The sequence below is a fragment of the Coptis chinensis genome, chromosome 2, assembly GCF_015680905.1.
Source record: "Coptis chinensis isolate HL-2020 chromosome 2, ASM1568090v1, whole genome shotgun sequence".
Classification (NCBI taxonomy): Eukaryota; Viridiplantae; Streptophyta; class Magnoliopsida; order Ranunculales; family Ranunculaceae; genus Coptis; species Coptis chinensis.
The window spans coordinates 17107779-17131536 of NC_141457.1; the positions used below are offsets into that span (position 1 = coordinate 17107779).

The 23758-nt window shown below is 36.6% G+C and overlaps 1 protein-coding gene across 1 annotated transcript; it reads right to left on the reverse strand.

Annotated features, from left to right (window-relative positions):
• Positions 1–13712: 13712 nt before the first annotated feature.
• LOC147515153 (uncharacterized) lies at positions 13713–15508 on the reverse strand. The gene is made up of 2 exons (XM_086594451.1): positions 15114–15508; positions 13713–14240 (listed from the first exon to the last, which is right to left on the reverse strand). Exon 1 carries the CDS (start codon positions 15353–15355, stop codon positions 15143–15145), a length of 213 nt encoding a protein of 70 aa, XP_086450577.1. The 5' UTR covers positions 15356–15508; the 3' UTR covers positions 13713–14240; positions 15114–15142.
• Between the last annotated feature and the right edge of the window lie 8250 nt (positions 15509–23758).

Consider the following 23758-nt stretch of genomic DNA (forward strand, 5'->3'; position numbering starts at 1 on the left):
CACATCTACTTCCACCGGTCTCGACTCCATCTTTCACAAACCAAGTACATCGTTGATCTACTTCATCACTTTTCTATGATAGAATGTAAACCTTGCAACACCCCTGTATGTGCCAAGGCCCAGCTTTCAATCTCGAGTGGTGACCCCTTACTCGATGCGGCTGAGTATCATCAACTTGTTAGTTATCTTCAGTATTTGGCATTCACTCGCCCTGACATTGCATATGTCATTCATCATGTGGCCCAATTTATGAGTACTCCTCATACTCTTCACTTTCTTGTAGCCAAACGTATTCTTCGGTATCTTAAGGGTTCTTTAGAGTATGGATTACTAATTAGTCGCTCTCTTAATCCACTCGCCATTCGGGCTTATTGCGATACCGATTGGGCTAGTTGTCCCGACTCTCGACGTTCCACCGCTGGTTTCTGTGTCTTCTTGGGTTTTAACCTTGTTTCTTAGACTGCCAAGAAACAACCGACTATTTCACGGTCTAGTGCTAAGGCTGAGTATCGGTCACTAGCTCATGTGTGTCTGAAACTACTTGGGTATCTTACTTGTTACATGAGCTTCAACTTGTAGTTTCAAGACCTATCACCCTTCTTTGTGATAATCTTAGTGCAACGTACATGGCATCCAATCCTGTGTTTCATGGTCGGACCAAGCACATTGAGTTAAATTCACACTTTATTCGTGAGCAGCTCATTGCTGGAACTCATTGAGTCCAGGTTGTTCCTTCTCCTGATCAGCTTGCTGATATTTTCACTAAAGGACTACACAAGCCTCATTTTCAACTTCTACGCTCCAACCTTGTCTCTCCAGGACAGTCGAGTTTGCGGGGGAGTGTTAAGCAATAACTTGTGTTACCATAATTAGTGAAGATCATGTATTATTCTTCTTTTATTGTATTAATATTTTTTGCCTTATTAGGCTTGTAAACATCTTATATATACCTCAAAGAATAAAAGAATAAAGAGTAGTGCTAGCGAGAGCTACTGTCATAAATATACATGACAGCCCACTAGTGTTTTGCCACGTTTGCAAGTGGGAAACTGGGTACCTTCAAAATGGATAGTCTTTGTTTACGAATTAAAAAGATGGGCATGGAAAAAAGAAAAGAAAAAGGGGCAAACTTTTGTTTCATCTTCTTCTCCCCATCTCCTCGATGGCCCCATCCGGTGATCTCATACCTATTTGTATGTGCTAGTAATTGCAAAAACAAACATCTACTTTGATTGAAATTGAATGTGAAAATATCAAAATTCAAGTGAAAGAAGATTAGAAATACAAAAAAAAATAATAATAGATTGATGAGTGGCAAAACGTTATTGCTGTCCAAATTTTAACTAAATTAAGATTTAGGTGAAAGAAGATTAAAAACACAAATCCATTTATCAACCCAGAAAAAAAAATTGTTCTTTTCTAAAATTGCAAGCCTAGTAATCCAATTTGAGGACAAAGCTTGGAACTATCAATTGAGACTTTCAATGGATTATTCTTGAATTGAGAAGATGAGACAACCATACCAATCACTCTCCTCTTGGTTCTACATGTTTTTTTCTCGGATGATTAGTGATTGGGTAGAAGGTGAGAACCGATCTCCCATGTTCCCAGTTATCCAATTGCAACGTGGCGAAACACAAGTGGGTTGTCACATAAGTTTGTGATAGCAAAACCACCATGGACATGCATGGATATAGAAGCCCAGATATCAAAGCTAGCTGAACAATTTAGTTTTTGCTCTTTCTCGCATGTTTTTAGGGAAGTTAATAAGCCGGCAGACTTACTTGTTGGGCTTAATCCATCTTTATGTAATGATTTATCAGTGTTTATTCCTCCTTTAGATAGAGAATTGCAAAAACTAATAGAGGAGGATGCACGAGGTACTATCTATGTAAGATATGGTTAATTAATGTAGGTGAGGGTCATCCTAACCCTAGCTTATCTTTTAAAAAAAAAAAAAGTTTGTGACAGTGGCTGTCTCGCTAGCATTTTCGAAGAAGAAACATCTAATCTAATTCTCTTCACCTGGAAAAAAAAGAGCCAAACAAATAACCTAAAAAAGAGACAAACAAAAAGGGAAAAAATCGTGTCCAGAAAAGTAAATCAAGTAATGTTTGGAAACTTCGACATTAGAATCTTCTAATATTTTCTATTATTATATATATGGTACTTTCATCTAGTGAATAACCAGGTTTTGTGTTTAATCTCCCTCTACCTTCAAGTGGCTACATAAAAACCCCCTCCTTACGGACTAAACCATAAAACCCCCCTATTTTTTTTCTACATCCAAAACTTACCAAAATACCCACGTAATTAAAACAACCCGGGCCAGCTTTCTTTCTCTTTACGAGAGAAAACTTCCCAAAAAACTCAGCACCATCTCAAATGGTATTGTCTTCCCCACAATCCCAAATTCGAAGAATTTAAGATCGATTTTATGGTGGAAGAATTAAAGAAGGTTATAGATTCATATTCGAATGACAATTTTGAAGATTGAAAACAGGGTGAAGATAATGAAAATTCAATTTCTAAATCTGTTCTCATTATATATTAGATTAAATATTGACATTGTTGATTTCCTACTCGAAAAGAGAAATCCAAATACTAAATATTGAATGTTAATATTGGTCGTAAAAGTTTTGCAACAAAACTTGTGTTTGGCCGTTTGGGTTTGTTGGGGATCTATTTCTTTTTGGTTCTAGCTTTCATAACGATTAGAGAGTTAAACTATGCAAATTAAAATTTTCAGAGTGATATAATATTACTATGTAGTTTTAAGTTTGCATAATACTACTACTATGCATTTTTAAATTTGCATAGTACAAATGTTTTTTCATCAGGCATATTTTGTTTCACAAATCTACTATGTAAACTTAAATTTTCATATGTAAATTCCAATTTTCTTATATCAAACTACTATGTAAATTCAAAATTTTCATATATCAAATTATTCTATAAAATTAAACTTTCATATGTCAAACTACTATGTAAAATGAAAATCAGAAGTCGAGTTTGTTCGGATTTTAAAGTTGGTATGGTGCCAATGGTTAGTTCATTCCTGAAATTAAAAACATATTGTGTTTTAAAAAGGGAACCACGGACCTAGTAATAATTGTTACTATGCATTCTTATATTTTATAAGTAGTCAATTCAAAAATTCGTGATGTTAGAGTTTTGATAAGCCTTAATAGGTAGGTCTTTGAGTATTTGTGTCTTTGAAGCTGTTATTATATGAAGTTATTTAGAAAACAAAATATGCAGTTATGGGGATGTAAACATGTGGTGATGGTACATAGTAAGACTTAAGTCGAAATGTTATTTTTCCCTGGGTTCGATTATTAAAGGTTGTCAGGTCCATATAATAGTTTTACTCTACAATTTTAAATTTTCATAGTAGTTTTATCCTGCAATCTTAAAATTTACTCTGCAATATTAACTTTTTATAGTGGTTTTACTCTGCAATCTTACATTTTCATAGTACTTTTACTTTACATTCTTAAATTTTATTCTGCAATCTTAAATTTGCATAGTAGTTTTACTCTGCAATCTTAAATTTTCATAGTAGTTTTACTATGTAAATATAGATTTACATATACATGACTATGTAAAAATACATTTACATTCTGTCAGGTGTCGGACAATTTTTATTACTAAAAAGTAACTATGTAAATGTAAGTTTTCATAGGTCAAGTTACTATGTAAATATAGATTTACATATATAATGACTATGTAAAAATACATTTACATATATTATATTAGGTGTCAGGCTAATTTCAGTCCCAAAAGTTACCATGTAAAAGTATCTTTACACACTAATACAAAACCGCTTTTAACTAGCTGTTTTAAAAATCTCCAACTAAAAAGCATAACATATAAAATTCAATGTCAAACTATAAAATCCAACAGCATCAGAAAAAAGAAAGCAAGTTCATCGACATCTCGTTTTTTATATACGAGCAACATCAAAGAATAGATCAAAGAATGCAAAATCATCAACATCTTGCTTTTATATAAGAGCAACCATCAAATAGCAAATAATTGAATTGGTGCAGAGCATATTGTAGGAGTGGAGCCCACTCTTGGATTGCGATGGTCATAGCAAGGGCGCTTGTTCTTCTTCGACCTCTTGCAATACCAGTGCTCTGCTTCCGTTTCTTGTTTGGTCTCCCAACTCTTGCCGATCAGACATCATTTTTATAGTTTTTCCACGGATCTTGTCCACCATTGTAGTGATAGGCAAGTGGTGTTCTAGCATAATCCAAGAGTTTAAGCTTGCGGTGGCCATAACAACGGTACTCACTTTTCACCCAACAGAAGCACGCCAAGGATTGAAGCTCCGAGTCAGTCTCTATCACACTATGCTTCAAAGAACAAATAAAATGAAATGTCCAATGGATAAAGTAATAAAATCCGACCATTTTCCCCTTAAAATCCATGATAATACAATTAGCGCCAAGACGAACACTAGTTAGGATTTTGCAACAAATGACAGAAAAGCACAATCCCTCCATTTCACTGCATTTACAAAAACAATGCCAAAACTGATGAACACTATGCAAATCTAATTTTTCATAGTAAGAACACCAAAACTGATGAATCACTACGAAAATTTTATTTTTCATAACAAATTCAAATCTAATAGAAACACATAAAACCAAATTAAAGCAAAGTGAAAACAATATCAAGATGTATAATTGCATAAAACTATAAAATACGAAAGAATTGAATAGAGTTCGTAATCAAATTGAGAAAGCATCCAACACAAATTTGAAGACGATCGAGATGAAAATATATACCACTTTCTTCAATCTCTCAGATGTAAAAATAACCATTTTATAAATCTTCAATGTCAAATCTTGTTTCTTCAATAGTCAAACAATGAAAATCTGAAAGTGGAAGCTTGTTTCTTCAATGGTGAAACAAGAACATCACTGTTTCGGTGTTTTTCATTTTGATTTTTGTAATCCTCGGTGGTTCATCAATCTTAAATCTCTATTTCAGTGAAAGGGTAGAAAAGAAAACAATTTTGGTGAGGATATTAAAATTAGACCGAAATTTAATTACTTTTACAAAAACAGGGAGGTTACGTATAAACGACTTAAAAAGAGGGGGGTTTAGTGGGTATTAGCGATTTGAGAGTGGATTAGTGTAACGGGTTCTGAATGAGGGAGGTGAGCCTCATTTTTTGAGTGAATAACTGAATTGTTTAGTTATGTTGCCTGACAAAATTGGAAAATCCATTTGATGATTCTGATACAAAATCATCGTCTTACTTTAATGACACGAAAATGGGAACAACTTTCTTGGGAAGTTCTTAATCTATTTATATCTCGAGCCTTCCATGTTCTAACCATAAAGAATTCTCTGTTTTTTTAGCTGATCAGTTCAACAATGGAGGGTCAGAAATTTTCATGCCACAATGCTTATGTTTACTGTTCTTATGTTATTCTGTACTTATAATGCTCTTGCAATAAGACATTATGGGTCTCGAACGAGTGGAGCTGGTGTAGTCCAAGACCACCTTTTGTTAACTTCAAAACTAGATGTCCACAAGGCATTTTCCCAAGGCTCACTTCTAGAGCAAGTTGAAACTACTGAGCCTCAAACTAAACCACGTCCTCCTATTTCAACAGGAAGAGACCCGAATATCAACCCAACTCCTCCAAGGGTCATCTCCGCCTAAGGCATCAAGTTTAGGGCTTTATTTGTTGAACCACGGGAGAGTCTAGCTATGGGCACTTGTCGCAATAATCTATGTGAGTCGAGTTTGTAGTAATGCATATTCATTAATGACAAATGAATACAATGTACTTTGTTGTTTTTTGTATGTATTTTTTTTCTTGTCTAAAAATTTATGGAGCTTTCAAATTTTTACAATTGATACAATCCATTAAATTGATTGGACGGAATGTTAATTAGCCGTTGGAACTGGTCACGTGAGTTGCACCTTCCTCTTATTTTACTTATATCACTAAAATACTCTAAAAAACAAATCAAAATTTCAAATATCTCCAAAATTGGGTTGGTATCTTCAGATATATTTAAGGATTACCACACGAAATTTGATTCATGTAGATATAAAAGAACAGTGTATATCATACACGCTACCAGAAAATAGGTAAAGACTTTACATTAATTGAAACCTCAATAGCAAAACTCATTCATTGAAATTAATTAATTTAACCTCAATTGCATCAAATTAAACCTTAAAGTGGGTCATATTTATGAAGAGCATGTTATCAAACAATTGGGAAACTTGATACCGAACTCTTTGACCCGGATATGGTATCCTCCTTGAGTAGCCATTTACGAGAAATGATGAGCAGGTTTGAGGAGATGATGAGCAAGCCACCCCAAAGCCCTTCATGTTCTGGGAGAGTGGGAGTGGTAGCAATGATGCTGGTAGTTTTGAGTGTTGTCATTAGTGTCGTCATTATGTCTTCATTAATTAAAGAATACTTTGGTTTTTATTAGTGTCGTCGTTCGCGCATGGGTAGGATATTACACTAGCGCGAGAAAATAGATTTTATGTACCATTCTTTGGCCTCATAGGAGTGTTATCTGCAAGTACGTATATATTTACAGCATAAAAAAATTACATATTTTAATACCAAATTAAACATCACCTTACTAAATTATATTGACACAACTTTATTGGGGAGTTTATAATCTAATTATATCCATGAGCTTTCATGTAGGGGTGCAAACGGATAGGTTCGGATTCGAATATGTATGTATCCGAATTCGAATCTGAAAATTTATACCGATATCCGAATCCGAATCCGACGGATATTAAAAAATTTATCCGAATCCGATTTCAGATATCTGAATCGGATATCGGATAATATCCGATCCAAAAATTAATATTAATTAAAATTTTATTTGCTTTGAATAACTCATTTTACCACTATAAAAACTATTATAAATATATATATTTGTCATTTATTATTATTATTTTGTTATTATAGTTTTATAGTATTAGTTTATGATTTTATATAATAATTAATTAATTAATTAATTAATTATATATAATAACTATTAATATTTTAAATCGGATCGGATATTTTTGGATGCGGATATGGTAGTATTCGAATCCGTATCCGAAACCAGTTCGGACATAAAAAATTATCCGAATCCGATATCCGAAATTTTCAGATAATATCCGATTTTTCGAATATGAATTCGAATCGGATTCAAATATTTGGATATCCACTTGCACCCCTACCTTCATGCATATCTGCTAAACAATGGGGTACTATAAATTTCATGGCCACAATGCTTATGTTGCTTTGTGCTTATTGTGCTCGTGCAATAAGAGATTTTGGGTTATTCTAGAGTAATACTTGTCACACACCGATACTCTCTCCACATGGCAAATTTTTTCTGAAAAAAATTAGTACTCTCTCCACACCCCATTCTTTATTAACATGATCATCCTACCCCTAAAAATGTCTCTCCACACCCCCATTATATTTCAACGTCCAGAACACTTTCATTCACTCTTCACCCTTCACTCTTACCCTCTTCAACACCACCGTACTTACAACTCCACCAACTTTCACTGTTATCTCTCTCCAAAAACCAAATAAAACAAGTTTCTTTTCATGATAATTCATTATATACGGGTTACAAAACTAACGGGTCGATATGTCACTTTAAGTGACATACTTTGGCAGGGTAAAAACTCCAATCGTTGACATCTCACTGCATATGTTATAATAAATAGCATACTTTCACAATGTCATTTCTAGTTGCATATATTTGCCTCTGCCTCAACAATATCAAATTAGTCAACCAAATCTTAAACAAAAAACATCATATTAATCGATTCACTCAACAAAATCAATTAAAAAAAATGAAATCACTAAGAAACTTTAGAAAAAGTTTTCTCATTCTCTCACAAAGAAAAACATATTTTTTTCTCTCTTGATAATCCCTTCTATATTAGTTTACAAAATTGACAGGTCGATATGTTATTTTAAGTGACATACTTTGGCAGAGTAAAAACTCCAATGTTGACATCTCACTGCATATGTCACAATGAATGTCATACTTTCATAATGTCATTTCTAGTTGCATATCTTTGTCTCTTGTAGTAGCCATATTCAGGGATGTATCACATAGGTACTGGGCCAAGAGATAAGGCCCAGACCATAGTATGTATTGGGCCCAGAGAATAGGCCCAGGACCATACTATGTCCCATGAGTAAACCTAAGAGAGGGATATAAAAAGAAAGAGAGGAGAAAGGAGTAAAAGAGGGGCTAAGAATGGAGAGAGAGGGGTGAGGGGTGAGAGAAGAACTACGGTCGACTTGATCCCCCAAAAAGGGGGTATGTAGGCAACCCTCTTGGGTTCAGCCGGTCAGTGAGAATGAGCACTATTCCTCGAAAAAGACATGTAAGATCGGAGGTAGAGAAATGAGTTATAACAAATGGCGCCGTCTGTGGGGATTGAATAGATAAGTGGATAAGTGGAGCAAATGGGGTAAGGAAGAGGGAGGTCGTGGATGCTATTTGGGGGTCAACAAAAACCATAAAAAGGTGTCTCTTTTTGCTAATGTTACCAAACTGATAAGCCATGGTTTGGTATGTGTGTTTAAGTAAGGTGAGCATACGATTAATTCACTTCAAAATGGTGATGATGGAGTCCAGTTCGAAATTGTGATGATGGAAATGCCTGATAATTTTATTATACCCATCGTTGTTAAAGCTTCTGCGGGTTTGTTGGAGCTTGAAATGGGAAGGACGATCCATGGGTTTGTTAAGAAGTGTGAGAAGAAGATTGGGTCTGAATGTGACGTTTATTAGCGCCCTTACTGCTTATGCACAATTGGGGTTTCTTTTGACTGGAAAATCTGTTAATGGGTTTGTGTTTAGGATGGGATTTAATACTGGTTTGTCTTTGGTTAATTCCTTGTTGAATACGTACGGGCGAAGTCGGGTTCAGTTGATAATGCGAGAAAGTTGTTCGTCCTGATGGATGAAAAAGATATTGTTTCATGGAGCTCTATGATTGGTTGTTATACTCATAATGGAGCACTGGGTCTTTTCAACGAGATGGTTGAGAAGAGAGTAGAATTCGCTATACTCAGAACGGGAAGACTACTGAAGCACTAGGTCTTTCCACGAGATAGTTAAGAAGATAGTAGAATTCAATTCAGTAACTGTAGTCAATGCTTTACAGGCATAAAATAAGTTCAGAGCATCTCATATTCTCAAGAGTCAAGAAGAGACAAAAGAAGCAAAGTTTGTTTGCATTCATATATGAAATTGTAGAACTGGACAAGGTAATTCTCATTTTCTGGTGAATAGTGATTTTCAACTTACACCATGTTTGCTTATAGTACGGATTAGTTTTCATGGATTCTTGTAATCTAGTCCAAACTACTACTTTCTCTCCATTATGGTTTTGACTTGTTGAAGGTGGTAACACAAGTCAAACAATACTGCAAAAACATTCAACCAAAAAACCAATTTCGTAAAGTACTTGATATAGAATCATTGAGTTGGTTTTCTTACAGTTACTCAAATGGGTTGTGGTTGTTGTTTCTTTGGTTCCGTTCTAGTTCTCATACTGTAATTTAGAACTTTGGTTTCCCAACAAGTCAATACAGATGGATATTTTGTATGTTTTCTTTCAAAAAATGGTCGTTAGTGTAACTTCTTCAAAAATGAATAATTCTGCTTCTGTTTGTTTATGGGAAGGTGTTTTTTGTAATGCCAAACAACAAAGTGTTATTGGGTTAGTGGCATCTGGAATGGGGCACTCTGGTGTAATACTTGAAACCACTGTTGGAAAGCTCAACATGCTTCAAACTTTGGATTTGAGCAATAACAAAATCACGAGTTTGTCATCAGATTTCTGGAGTTTGGGTACTAGTCTGAAGTACCATAACCTCTCGTGTAATCAGATATCTGGGAGTGTTCCAAGCAATATTGGTAATTTTGGTGCTCTTGAGCGTCTTAATCTTTCCTTCAACAATTTATACGGTGACATTCCAGCATCCATAAGCTCTCTATTGAGTCTACAACGTCTCTATTGATAGTTGGCGAAAGGTACACGAAGGTTCATGACACTTAAGGAGTTTGAGTTTGAGGAGGCACATCGATTGATGGAAAACTTTTGGAGCTTAAGGAAGTTTCCACTTGGGCATATGTATGGTATCTGGATTCGGGATCATGTTCAAGCTGGGAAACTTGATGGAGCAATGGATTTCTTGCAAAGTAAGAAGTTAATGGAAGGGTATGTTCCCGAGGTATTCCGATATAATATTTTGGTTTGCCGGCTTTTGAGAGAAAACAAACTAACTGTAGTGAGGATGTTGAGTCTACTCTTATGTGGGAAGAGATAGAGAGGAGATGCCTCTAAGCAGGAGAGTGGAGGGGTTCAAGAAGACCATTCGCGGATATGTCGTGGGGCTATCCAAATGAGTGCGGGGAAATGAGCCCTCCGCAGACCCTCGTGTCCAAACAGTGCATGTGGGGCAGGCAAAGCTGTCCCGGACCGGCATGTCCGAAGCCTCGAGCGGGATAAGATCCGCGGACCCTCGTGTCCAAACAGCGCGTGTGGGGCAGGCAGAGCTGTCCCGGACCGGCGTGTCCGAAGCCTAGAGCGAGATAGGATCCGCAGACCCTCGTGTCCAAACAGCGCATGTGGGGCAGGCAGAGCTGTCCCGGACCGGCATGTCCGAAGCCTCGAGCGGGATAGGATATGCGGACCCTCGTGTCCAAATAGCGCGTGTGGAGCTGGCAGAGCTGTCCCGGACCTTCGTGTCCGAAGCCTCGAGCGGGATAGGATCTGCGGACCCTCGTGTCCAAACAACACATGTGGGGCAAGCAGAGCTGTCCCAGACTGGCGTGTCCAAAGCCTCGAGGGGGATAGGATCCGTTGACCCTCATGTCCAAACAGCGCATGTGGGGCAGGCAGAGCTGTCCCGGACCTTCGTGTCTGAAGCCTCGAGCGACATAGGATATGCGGACATGAGATCCAAGTCAAGCCTGGGGGTAAGCGGAGTTGCCCCTCACCAGACTCCACTCCCCGAAGCGGCGGGGGATGAGCCCCTCATGGATATATGAGATCCGTATCAAACATGGGGGCAAGCTGAGTTGCCCCTCATCAGACTCTACTCCTGAGCAGAGACAACGGGGGGGATCAGTCCTCTGCGGACATGAGATCCGAATCAAATAGGGGGGCAAGCTGAGTTGCCCCTCATCAGACTCTACCCTGGCGAGAGACAACGGGGATGAGCCTTCCACGAACATGAGATCCGAATCAAGCGGGGGCAAGCCGAAGCCCCTCGGCCGGACTCCACTCCCCGAAAGCGAGGCGGCGGGGAAGATGAGCTCTCCGTAGACATGAGATCCGAATCAAACATGGGGGCAAGCTGAGTAGCCCCTCATCAGACTCCATTCTAGAGCAAAGACAGCGGGGGGGGGATGAGCCCTCCGTAGACATGATATCCGAATCAAACATGGGGGCAAGCTGAGTTGCCCTTCATCAGACTCCATTCCGGCGAGCGCGACAGGGGGGAGGGATGAGCCTTCCGCAGACATGAGATCCGAATCAAACATGGGGGCAAGTTGAGTTGCTCCTCATCAGACTCCACTCCTGAGCAGAGACAGCGGGGGGGATGAGCCCTCCGCGGACATGAGATTCGAATCAAGCTTGGGGGCAAGTTGAGTAGCCCCTCATCAGAGTCCATTCCAGAGCAAAGACAGCAGGGGGGATGAGCCTTCCGCAAGCCGGAGTTCCAAATTGCAATTGGGAGCAAGCAACGTATCCAAAAGAAACAGTACTATTGAGTTCAACAAAAGAGAAATAGAGGGGACGAGGCCCTTTGCGGACAGGATATCGAGTTCCATGAGTAAATGCAAAGGGAATGAGACCGTTGGCGGATAAAAGGTTGAGTTCTACGAAAGTGAAATGAAAGGGGGAGACTTTGCGGATATATTAGTGAATTATGTGAAGGAGAGCTTATGGCGGGGCTGAGACACTCCGCGGACATAGTGGTGAGTTTTCGGAAGGAGAGATGTTGGCTAAGGTGAGACACTCTGCGGACATAGTAGTGAGTTATGTGAAGAAGAGCTTATGGCTGGGCTGAGACAATCCGCGGACATAGTGGTGAGTTCTCTGAAGGAGAGATGGTGGCTGAGGTGATACACTCCGGACAGGTCAGTGAGTTCCGAGAAGGAGAGCAGGTGGCTGGGGGAGGCATTCTGCTGACATGGTAGTGAGTTCTACGTGAGAGGTGCTGGCTGGGTTGAGACACATCATTGGCATTGTATTGAGTTGAAGAGAGAGAGCAAAGGGTGAGACCCGTCGTGGATACGTTAATGGGGTATACGAACGAGAACCGATAGATTGAGTACTTCACAGACATACGGTCCAGTAGAAGAGTACATGGATATGAAATGTCCTGAGGAGAAGAAGACTACGTATAGTCACAGGATACTGTGGATATCTAGAGTTCAAAGAGAGAGACAAGGAAGTTTGAGGACTTCTCGGGTCCGCCGTCATCATCGTTGTCGAACCCGAGAGGGGGCAAATGTAGTAGCCATATTCAGGGATATATCACATAGGTACTGGGTCAAGAGATAAGGCCCAAACCATAGTATGTATTGGGCCCAGAGAATAGGCCCAGGGCCATACTATGCCCCATGAGTAAACCTAAGAGGGATATAAAAAGAAAGAGAGGAGAACAGAGTAAAAGAGGGGTTGAGAATGGAGAGAGAGGGGTGAGGGGTGAGAGGAGAACTACGGTCGGCTTGATCCCCCAAAAAGGGGGTACGTAGGCAACCCTCTCGGGTTCAACCGATCACTGAGAATGAGCACTATTCCTCGAAAAAGACATGTAAGATCGGAGGTAGAGAAATGAGTTATAACATCTCTGCCTCAACAATATCAAATTAAGAGTAACCAATCAAATCTTAAACCAAAAACACCAAATTAATGGATTAATTCTTTTTGGAGTTTCTTAAACACCAAATCTTAAACAAAAAACATCAAATTAGTGACGATGAATTTCTACTCCATTTTCCAGTTGAGAGTTTCTACTCTTTTTGGATCTCTCATCTTTATGTAGTTTTATGCTCTTTTTGTGAACAGTTAACACACCATACCCCATAACAAACGGGGTGTGTGATTCTTTGAAAACGGTGTGGAGAGAGAGTGTTGCACGGGGTGTGGAGAGAGAGTATCGGTGTGTGACGAGTAATACTCTTATTCTACTAACTTCAAAAGTAGGGATATATGTCACAAGGCATCTTCACCACTTCACCAGGCATAACTCTAGCTAGAGCATGTTGATGAAGATACTGAGCCGCATCGCTGTCTGTTAATTCGTACACCACCACGTCCTCCTATTGAAATAGGCAGACCGCAGACCGCAGACCCCCAGATGATGGGATTAACCCAAACCCTCAACGATAATATATGTGAGGTATGGTAGTGAGTTTATAGCAATGAATACTTAATAAAAGAAATATTAATCCGACCAAGTTAACGATAATATAATCATGCTAACAGTGGGGCCGCAGGAACGGAATCAGGATTTAATGTCGGGTGCAAGAGTATACCGTATACGGCATGGTAATAGAGCTTCTGTAAAAATCTTGGGGGCATATTTCTTGCAAATTACCATCATTCACATTATTATGTAGCTTTTCCTAAGCTTTTGGGGGTGCGACACCATGATCCATGTGCAGGTTGTTCGAACTTCAAATTACAGCTACATACACAAACGACAGACCTATTTGTGGCCCATAAAAAACAATTACAAATTTACAATTAGGAAGAGTCGCCTATTTATAGATTTTACAGACAACTTCATTGACGATGAACTGAATTAGTTATTTTGTTATAACAACAGTGACTAATTAACCAGTGTTACATAAACTGAATTTGTTTAAACAAACTATTATCAAATTTAAACCTTGCGCCTTCCATAGCATAAATAATTCTCATTCTTTGCTGCTAATCATTGGTTCAACAATGGAGGGCTACCGAAGTTTTTGTGCAACAATGCTTGTGTTTGCGGTTTTTACGCTGCTTTGTGCTTATAATGCTCTTGCAGTAAGAGATTATGGGTCTCAAACGAGTGCAGCTGGTGTAGTCCCACATCAGATTCTGTTACCTTCAAAACTAGATACTCACAAGGCATCTTTATCAGTCTTAATTCTAGAGTATGTTCATGCTACGGAGTCACTTCGTCGTCTCTTATTTCATAAGCCACCGCGTCCTCCTGTTGAGACAGGTAAAGGCCCGGAGGTTAATCCATAAATTAAAGGGTATATCATGAACTTAGGCTTGAACAACAGTGAGTTTAGCGATAGTGAACGTACTTAAGGAGTTAAAGCAATAATTAATGTGAACAGTGAGCTTTCCCCCGTGTAATCTGTATGGCAGTGAAGTTATCGCTATGTAATTTAAACGTATTAATTGATAAAAGAATGTTCAGGTCCTTCTTAAGTTCCTATTCATAAATATGGTGGCATGCTGCATATGGTTACATTGTTTCTGAATATAGCTTTTTTGTTTTTCATTGTACTCTGAAATGCTCTATGTCGATAAATGTTTCTTTGTTGGTACTGTAAAAGTTTTATATCGAACTAAAAGAATAGAATCATGAATGTATTGCTTTCGTGGCTTATATGTGCCGTGGTTTGAATTCGCATCATCTAATGCAAGCGTAATTTTCTATATGCTAGCGTACATAACACAATTGGTTGATTGTATGCTTTACATGTTACACTACCTTATTACAGCTCAATTAGTTTATTTGGTCCTGGTTTGCTTTCATAGAACTTATAGGAACAAAAGCTATGCGTCTAATAAAAGCTTTTGATCCGTGTTATTCCCTAGTATTTGAATTGAAATGAACTCTTGTGGTTGAACAAATTAATTGATCATCTTCTGTGAAAATGCTATAGAACGCAAATTAACAGAAACCCGCGCCGTAAGAGAAACAACTTAGTTTGAATCAGGTGAAGATCAATCAACAATTCAATATACAAAAGAATGAAAATTAATTAGCAAAAAGAAGGAACACATAACAAATATAACATCACACGCGAAAGAAAGAACTAATGCAAGAACTTAAGCTGTCGAGAAGTACTTAAATTTACGTTCAGCCGGGATAATGATCTAATCAGAATGGATGTGCACTCCGACTGCTATGACCAAGATGGTGAGTATACAAAAGAACAAAATCGCATGAACAAGAATGGAGATCCCACTAGTAGCCATGTTACCAAACTCTACTACCCTTGTCTTGGCTGGTAGTTGGAAGAGAAGTCCTGGTGACAAAAGGATGAACAACACCACAGCCACAACAACAGGTCCCCAGTCAGCAGCCATTTATAGCTATGCTTATTTCGATATACACTTATTTTGGAATGAGAAGAAAGATCACAAAGGTCATTTATATACACAACTATGTTGAGAAGAGATTTAGTGTTTCTTGATGGAGAGGAGGAGGATGGATGCCAAACTTAGCTAGAGAGCAAGAAGACACCCCATGCATATACATGGGCCTAAAAAAGTTTTAGCTTTATTTAATTTTTTGCTTAGCATTAACCTTTCGAAAAGGTTGTTCAATTGCGAGTTTTTCTTCTTGCTTGTTTTTTACACAAACATAGCTGGGAAGGTGGGAGGACAGCAGAGAAGAAAAGAAAGTTGAAATTAACAAATATAAAGCAGTATGTGGAAAGGAAGTACTACTGGTGGGTTTTGGAATACTTGGTAGTGGTAGCGTGGATTTTGGTGTCCTATGAAAGCCTGATGACCATTGTGGCTTGTTGCTTTGTGGGATGCATGGACTGTTAGATGTAAAACGCACAGAATAAGAGAAAGGGAAATTGTCTAATGTGGAAAGGGTGGAAAACAGGGCGTATATAGTGAGCTTTTGGCAGACATCAAGTTACATTTTCCAAAACAAAAAAAGGGAAGATGACCTCTATATTCTTCCGAATTACTATGGATTTATGGATACACTATCTTTCGAATCTGTCCTACGAACGGGTGTCGTTATATTAAATTATTGTAAAAAATATTAGCAATTATACATATAGCTATAAGATATGAAAATTATATTAATCAGTCATTCAAATTTTTTACACCACTCTCTATAAAAATGAAGCATCAAACCTTAATAAAACTCATCGACTTCTTTTTGTTGTTAGGTTTAATAATAGAAGTTTGATTGAAATTTTGTGAGAATGCCCAATGTGACGAAGATAATATTGAAACTACTTGAATAGCAAGACATTCTAAATCATAATAAAAAAATTATGATAAATACTTCTTAAAATGCAAAACTATATTTGTCGAGACATTTATTCCCCCTACATATTGTACAAACATGTTTTAGGGTTATTAGTTCAATGGATTTGCATCAAGTTTCTGAATTTCCATTAATTATTATTTGAGGTTAGTTCAATGTAGTACGTTGCATTCAGTTTCCAATTTCTCATTAATTATTCTTTAAGGTTAGTTCAATGCAGTTGCATCAAGTTTTTGATTTCCCGTTAATTATTATTTGAGGTTAGTTCATTCAGTACAATTGCATCCACTTTATGATTTCCCGTTAGTTATTCATTAAGGTTAATTCAGTATAGTTGCATCCAATTTTTGATGTTTCGTTAATTAGTCTTTGAGATTAGTTCAATGCATTTGCATCCAGGTTCCAATCTCCCGTTAATTACTCTTTGAGATTAGTTAAATATATCTGCATACAGTTTCTGATTTCCCATTAATTGTTTTTCTAGGTTAGTTTGATAGTTTACAATTTCTAGTTATTTATGCTTTGAGGTAAGTGCGATGTTGTTACATCCGGCTTCCGATTTCCAGCTAACTATTCTTTGAGGTTATTTCAATGCATTTGCATCCAATTTCTGATTTTCTGTTAGTTAATCTCTAATTTTAGTTTAATGCAGTTGCATCCAATTTCCGATTTTATGTTAATTGTTCTTTGAGGTTAGTTCAATGCATTTGCATCAAGTTTCCGATTTTCTATTAATTATTTTTTGAGGTTAGTTCAATGCAATTATATCAAATTTATAATTTCCTGCTAATTATTCATTTAGGTTAGTTCAGTGCAGTTTTATCCATTTTTCAATGTTTCGTTAATAAGTCTTGAGATTAGTTCATTGCATTTGCATCCAGTTTTCGATTTTCCGTTAATAACCCTTTAAGGTTAATTCAATACATCTGCATCTAGTTTCTGATTATTTATGCTTTGAGGTTAGTTCGATGCAATTACATCCGGTTTTTTATTTCCCATTAACTATTCTTTGAGGTTATTTCAATGCATATTTGCATTTAACTAAGTTTTTTATTTCCCACCAATTATTCTATGAGGTTAGTTCAATGCAGTTGCATTCAATTTTTGATTTTCTATTAATTATTTTTTGAGTTTAGTTCAATGTATTTGCATCCATTTTCCCGTTTCCCATTAATTATTATTTGATGTTTGTTTGATGTATTTGCATACTGTTTACGATTTCCCGTTGAATATTTTAAAATTTTAAGGATTTGCATCCAATTTCTAATTTTTCATTAGTTATTCTTTGACGTTAGTTTAATGCAATTGCATCCAGTTTCTGATTTCTAGTTAATTATTTTTTGAGTTTAGTTTATTACATTTGCATAAAGTTTTCGATTTCCCGTTAATTACTCTTTGAGCTCAGTTATATATTTGAATCAAGTTTTCAATTTTCTTTTAATTATCCAATGTGGTGTATAATACCAAGTTCTACTGATCCATCTGTAGTGTCCTGGCAAACATGACATAAAAAATAAATTATGTTTGATTTACTATGTGGGATCATCGAAGATTATCTAGTTCTCGATTTCCTGTTAATTATTCTTTAAATTATGCATGACTCACTATGTGGAATTTGCAAATATTATCTAGGAACGGGTGTTGTTATATTAATTATTCTAAAAAATATTTGCAAATATACAGAACTATTATATATTAATATTATATTGATCACTCATCCAAATTTCTTATAACGTGAAAACCTCAGTCTCCATTAAAAAAAAAACTCAACTTTGATAAAACCCTTCAACTTCATTTTGTTGTTTAATAATAGAAGTTTGATTGAAGTTTTGTGAGATTGCCTAATAAGACAAAGTTCATATATATTGAAGCTACTTGAATAGCAAGGAGTTACCAATCATACAGAAAGAGATAAGATAAACACCATTTTAAATGCAAAACTATACTTATTGAGACATTCTCACAACATATAATCCAACTATGTTTTGCGGTTAGTTCAATGCATTTGCATCCAGTTTCTAATTTTATATTATTTATATTTTCAGGTTAGTTCAATGCAGTTGAATCCAATTTCTGATTCCCATTTTTTTTTTTTAGGTTAGTTCAATGCAGTTGCATCCAATTTCCAATTTCTCGTTAATTATTCTTTGTGGTTAGTTCAATACATTTGCATCCATTTTCCAATTCCCTATTAATTGTCTTTGAGGTCAGCTCAATGCATTTGCATCCAGTTTCTGATTTCCCGTTAATTATTCTATGAGATTAGTTTAATGCATTTGCATACAGTTTCTGATTTCTCGTTTATTATTTGATAAGATTGCATTTGCATCTAGTTTCCGATTTCCTGTTAATTATTGTTTGAGGTTAGTTCAATGAATTTGCATCCAGCTTCCAATTTCCCATTAATTATTTCTTGAGGTTAGTTCAATGCATTTGCATCCAACTTATTTTTTAAGATTAGTTCAGTGCAGTTGCATCCGATTTCTGATTTCCCGTTAATTATTCTTTAAGATTAGTTCCACGCATTTGCATCATGTTTCCAATTTATAATTAATTTTTCTTTGAGGTTAGTTCAATACAGTTGCATCCAGTTTCCAATTTCCCTTTAATTTAATCATTGAGGGTTAGTTCAATGCATTTGCATCCAGTTTTCAATTTTCCAACAATTATTTTTTTATGTTAGTTTGATATATTTGCATCCAAGTTTTGATTTCCCGTTAATTATTCTTTGAGGCTAGTTTAATGCAGTTGTATCCATATTCCGATTTTCTATTAATTACTTTTTAATATTAGTTTAATGCTTGCATTTGCATCCAGTTTCCGATTTTCCGTTAAATATTATTTGAGGTTAGTTCGATGCATTTGCATCCAGTTTTCGGTTCTCCATTAATTGTTCTTTGATATTTTAAATATTTGTCATTATTACTTTGCTGTTAATTTTTTTTTTTTCATTTTCTATTATGTATTTTGTGATGTTATTTTTTGTATAATTTAATTTTTCACATGTAATTTGTTTTAATTTGGTATATAATTTATTTAAGCCCAATGTCCACTTTCACTGAATCTCGTTATTCCGCCGAACTATATATATCACAATTATATATATATATATATATATATATATATATATATATATATATATATATATATATATATATATATATGTGTGTGTGTGTGTGTGTGTGTGTGTGTGTGTGTGTGTGTGTGTGTGTGTGTGTGTGTGTGTGTGTGTGTGTGTGTGTGTGGCGAATTGTGATATATATATAGTGTTGAAAATTTATAAATTTATAAATTTAATTGGAATATGACATAATTATTGTGGTCAGAATTGTGATTTTTGGAATCCTTAACTATGAATAAAACCTTAGAAATACAGATGCACAAACATGGAGCTTACTTTTCACAAAGAGTAAGAACTCCAAACTTCAGCCAAATCTCACAAAGGTCTATCCTTCCTTATTCCTTTTCAAATGGTATTGCCGAAGTTCCATCAGATATTGTAAACGAAGGTATATAATTGTGGAATGAATATGTTGTTGGCTTCTTTGTGGAAAAGAGATTATCTTATCCCTTAATTTGTTAAGGATGCAGTTCAAAAGCAATGTAAGTTAAAAGGAGGGTTTGATATGATAGCTGATAAAAACTTGTTTTACTTCAAATTTGTTAATGAAGAGGACAAACAGCTAGTTATAGACCATGGACCCCGGCCTATTCTTGCGGGTAGAATATTCGTAGTAAGGCCATGGTCTCCAAAAGTAGAAAAGTATCGTAATGGGATCAAAGCCCTTCCTATTTGGGTTAGAGTGGATCTCCCAAAACATCTATAGACAAAAAAATGGCATTGACTTTGTGTCTAGCATCATAGGGGAGCCAATATGTATGGATGATGCTACAGCAAGGAGAACTAGAATCTCTTATGCAAGAATTTGTGTTGTGGTGGACACAAAGTTCGAATTTCCTTCCCATATTTCAAGTTTGGTGAAGGAGACATTGCTGATATTAGACTTGATTATGAATGGATTCTGGAAATGTGCACAAGCTGCAAGATATTTGGCCACTTTGACGCTAAATGCCCAAAAAGCAAGAAAGACAATGCACAGATCCCAGAATTGCCAGTACAAGGAACTCAGGCGATAGAGTACAGAATCGAAACAAACCACAGAAACAAAAAACAAGATGGACTCCAAAAAAGACTGCTCAAACTGGACAGACAAGCTGTTTACGAGATACAAATGGTGTTCCTATCACTACTGAAGGTCAGTCAGAAGACTCTCCAGTTATCTTAACAGATAATCAAGAAAAATTACAAGAGGGAACTGACAAGGAGATTACTACAAACTTGGAACCAACAGTAAGAGGTTCACAAGTGGTGGTACATGTTGAAGTCCAGGCAACAAATTGTTTTAAGGTACTCATGCCAGCAGAAGAAAACATTATACAAAAGTCAGACCCTGAGAAACAAAGCAACATGGAATTAGTTCCATATGTGGCTGCCACTAACAGAGGAGATAAAGAAATATTACTAGAGGAAAACTATGAGAAAGTCATAACTGAATTTGATCCCTCTGAAGTAGGATTTCTTTCTACAGAAGGGGAGGAAGGACTCTCAGAGGATATAGAGGAACAAAGAGCTTATTCAATTCAGAAAGGGTAAATACAAAAAGAAGATAGTTACTCAGCTAGTGAAGAAGAGATTGAGAAAGAGTATTTCTCAAACTATCTTACTGACCCGGAAGAAGGATCTGAGGTAGCTGGCATGCTAGAATCACCACCAACAAATGGCATTAGTGTCAAAACTAAACAGATAACAGAGATCTCTGGACTCTCTAAGCAAGCAAGGTGGCAGAAAGCAAAGTGGAAATCCAAAACCAGGGCGAAGAGGGCTGGTAACAACCACTCTTAATTCCTTAATGATGAATAAGATTGCTATATGGAATGTAAGAGGAATAAACTGTAGGAATCGTTATTCAGAATGCTAATATTTCTACAAACCGCGAGAACCCACGCGAAGCGGAATCAATGGGGTTCTCACGATTTTGAATAGAAAAACATACCTTTCAATCCGATTTAGATAACTCTGAGAATCCAAGTTTTATCAAATCCGAAATCAACAATCAACCCTTTGATCTTCTGTTGTATTCCTTTAGAATAGATTGGACGTTGTGTGGACAACGATCTACCAACCCCCTTCTTTCTCTCAAGATTATAAACGAATTCAGATATACTTTTCTTGCCTCTTTTTCAGATCCAGTGAATAGTAAATTTCGACCAGAGAGAAAGAGTATTCTATTTATTGGCTACAACAGGGACCATGAGGAGAAATTAGGGTTGGGCCTCCTGACGGGCTTGGGCTTCCCATGTTCGCCCCGAACACATGGCCCAAGTCCGTCAACAAATGGCTTATTGTACTAAAGGCCATTGTTGCACTACCGCCCTAATCCCAAATTACGTGTCAGCGTTTATGGGCTCCATATCATATGCTCGTTGATCTCCCCGTGTTTAAGATATCGAATGTCCGTTGATTAAGTCAAGTTACTGACAACTACATTAATCAACTTCTTATGTCCTTGAGTAGTACCACTCAACCTCATTGTCATGTCGGAATAAATCCACCTGCAGGGTTTACATGACAATCTTTTTGGCTCCTCAAGGGGACATCATCAACCCGACTTCTTGCGGAACACGGATTCCTTCTATAATTAATAGCACACCTTACATACAATGTCATTACCCAATCTATCGAGTTTGTTGATTCACATATGAATCTCACTCATTGATGATTTAAAGCAATGTACAATGCATGTAAGTACCCGTTATTATATCTGGATTAGGAGGACAAGCATCCATAATAACAGAGGCGTTTGTTCTCTTATATAGTCAATATAAAGAGAAACAATCTCACTTGGTCCTGTTCAATACACACAAAGTGTACTAGTGTAATCCTATAGTCAAGATAAACTAATACTAGATTATACTACAACTGTACTAATGGTTTGTCCAATCCATCTAGGTTGTGAAGGATTACTTATACTTTATAAGGTACTGATGATATGATCTTTTGTGTGTTCACACCATATCATCTACAACATAAAGTATTAGACACATGCATATAACTAATATACATAACATTTGCCCATATGATTCTCATTCAAAAATGAAGAATTAGAGTTAATACAAAAGTAATGCTTTTAGTATATAACCCTATCAATAACATGCCTCAGAAAGCTAAATAGGTGAATAAAGTTAGAAAGGAGCTCAAGCTATGTCTTTTTGGGCTAGTGGAAACTAAAGTTAAGAAAGATCATTTCAAATTTATTAGTAACTTATGTTGCCCTGGATGGAAATCTCACAATAACTATGATAGTGATCTAAGTGGGAGAATATAGATTTGTTGGGATTCAAATTATATAGATGTGGAAAGATTGAGGAGAGCAGGCAACATATACATGTCACAGTGCATCAATTATTTGAGTTATCAATTATTTATGCAAGCAATGATCCTTCTGAAAGACTTACTCTATGGTCTACTCTAAAAAGCATGCAGAGTTGCTTCTCCAAGCCTTGGTGTCTTATGGGTGATTTTAACAATGTCTTGTACACTAATGAAAGGGTTGGATGTGATGTTATACATCCTAAAGAGGTTGAAGAGTTTATGGACTGTTTAATTTCAACTGGCCTCATCGATATGAAATTCTCTGGATGTTACTACACATGGTCAAATAATGCTGAGGGAATTCATAGGAAGATGTCCAAGATTGATAGAGTTCTTGTCAATGTAACATGTAGCAATCTTTCCTTAACCAAAGCCACTTTCACTCCACCAGGCATCTCTGATCACTCTCTTATGCTAGTAAAATGGAATGATGCAAAAAAGGTACTTTTACCTTTCAGATTTTGCAACATCTGGTTTATGCATTCTAATTTCCATGATTTACTCATTTCGGTGTGAAACCAACAATTTTATGGAACTCCAGTGTTTATTTTATATTCTAAGTTAAGAGCACTCAAAAAAAGCTCTTAAAGGATGGTCTAAGGAAAAGTTTTCAAAATTTCATGAGCAGATACAATAAACAAGAGAGTCCATGCACAAATTGCAACTCAAACTTCAAGCTGACCCTCATAATGCTCAAATTGCTCAACTTGAGAAGCAGACAAGAACCAAATATATCGAACTCTCAAAGATAGAGCAGGTTGACCTGAAACAAAAGACTGACTGTGACTGCTAGTATTTGGTGATAGGTGTAATGCTTACTTCTTTAATGTTATAAAAGAAAGAAAAGGTAGGAATTGTATCTGGTCAGTTGTGAAAGAACAAGGTGAAAGTCTGAATGATCCAAAAACAATCTCTGAAGTTTTTTTAGTCTATTATAAAGGTTTACTGGGTGAATCAAGGAGTATCACTGTGCAAGAGCAATTTTTTCAAGAGTTACAAGTCACGGGCACCATCACACAACCACTTCAAGATGAGATTGCATGGG

Bases quoted from the DNA above. Each gene is read 5' to 3' on its own strand.
- LOC147515153 (XM_086594451.1), bottom strand. From the start codon at position 15,355: ATGGCTGCTGACTGGGGACCTGTTGTTGTGGCTGTGGTGTTGTTCATC.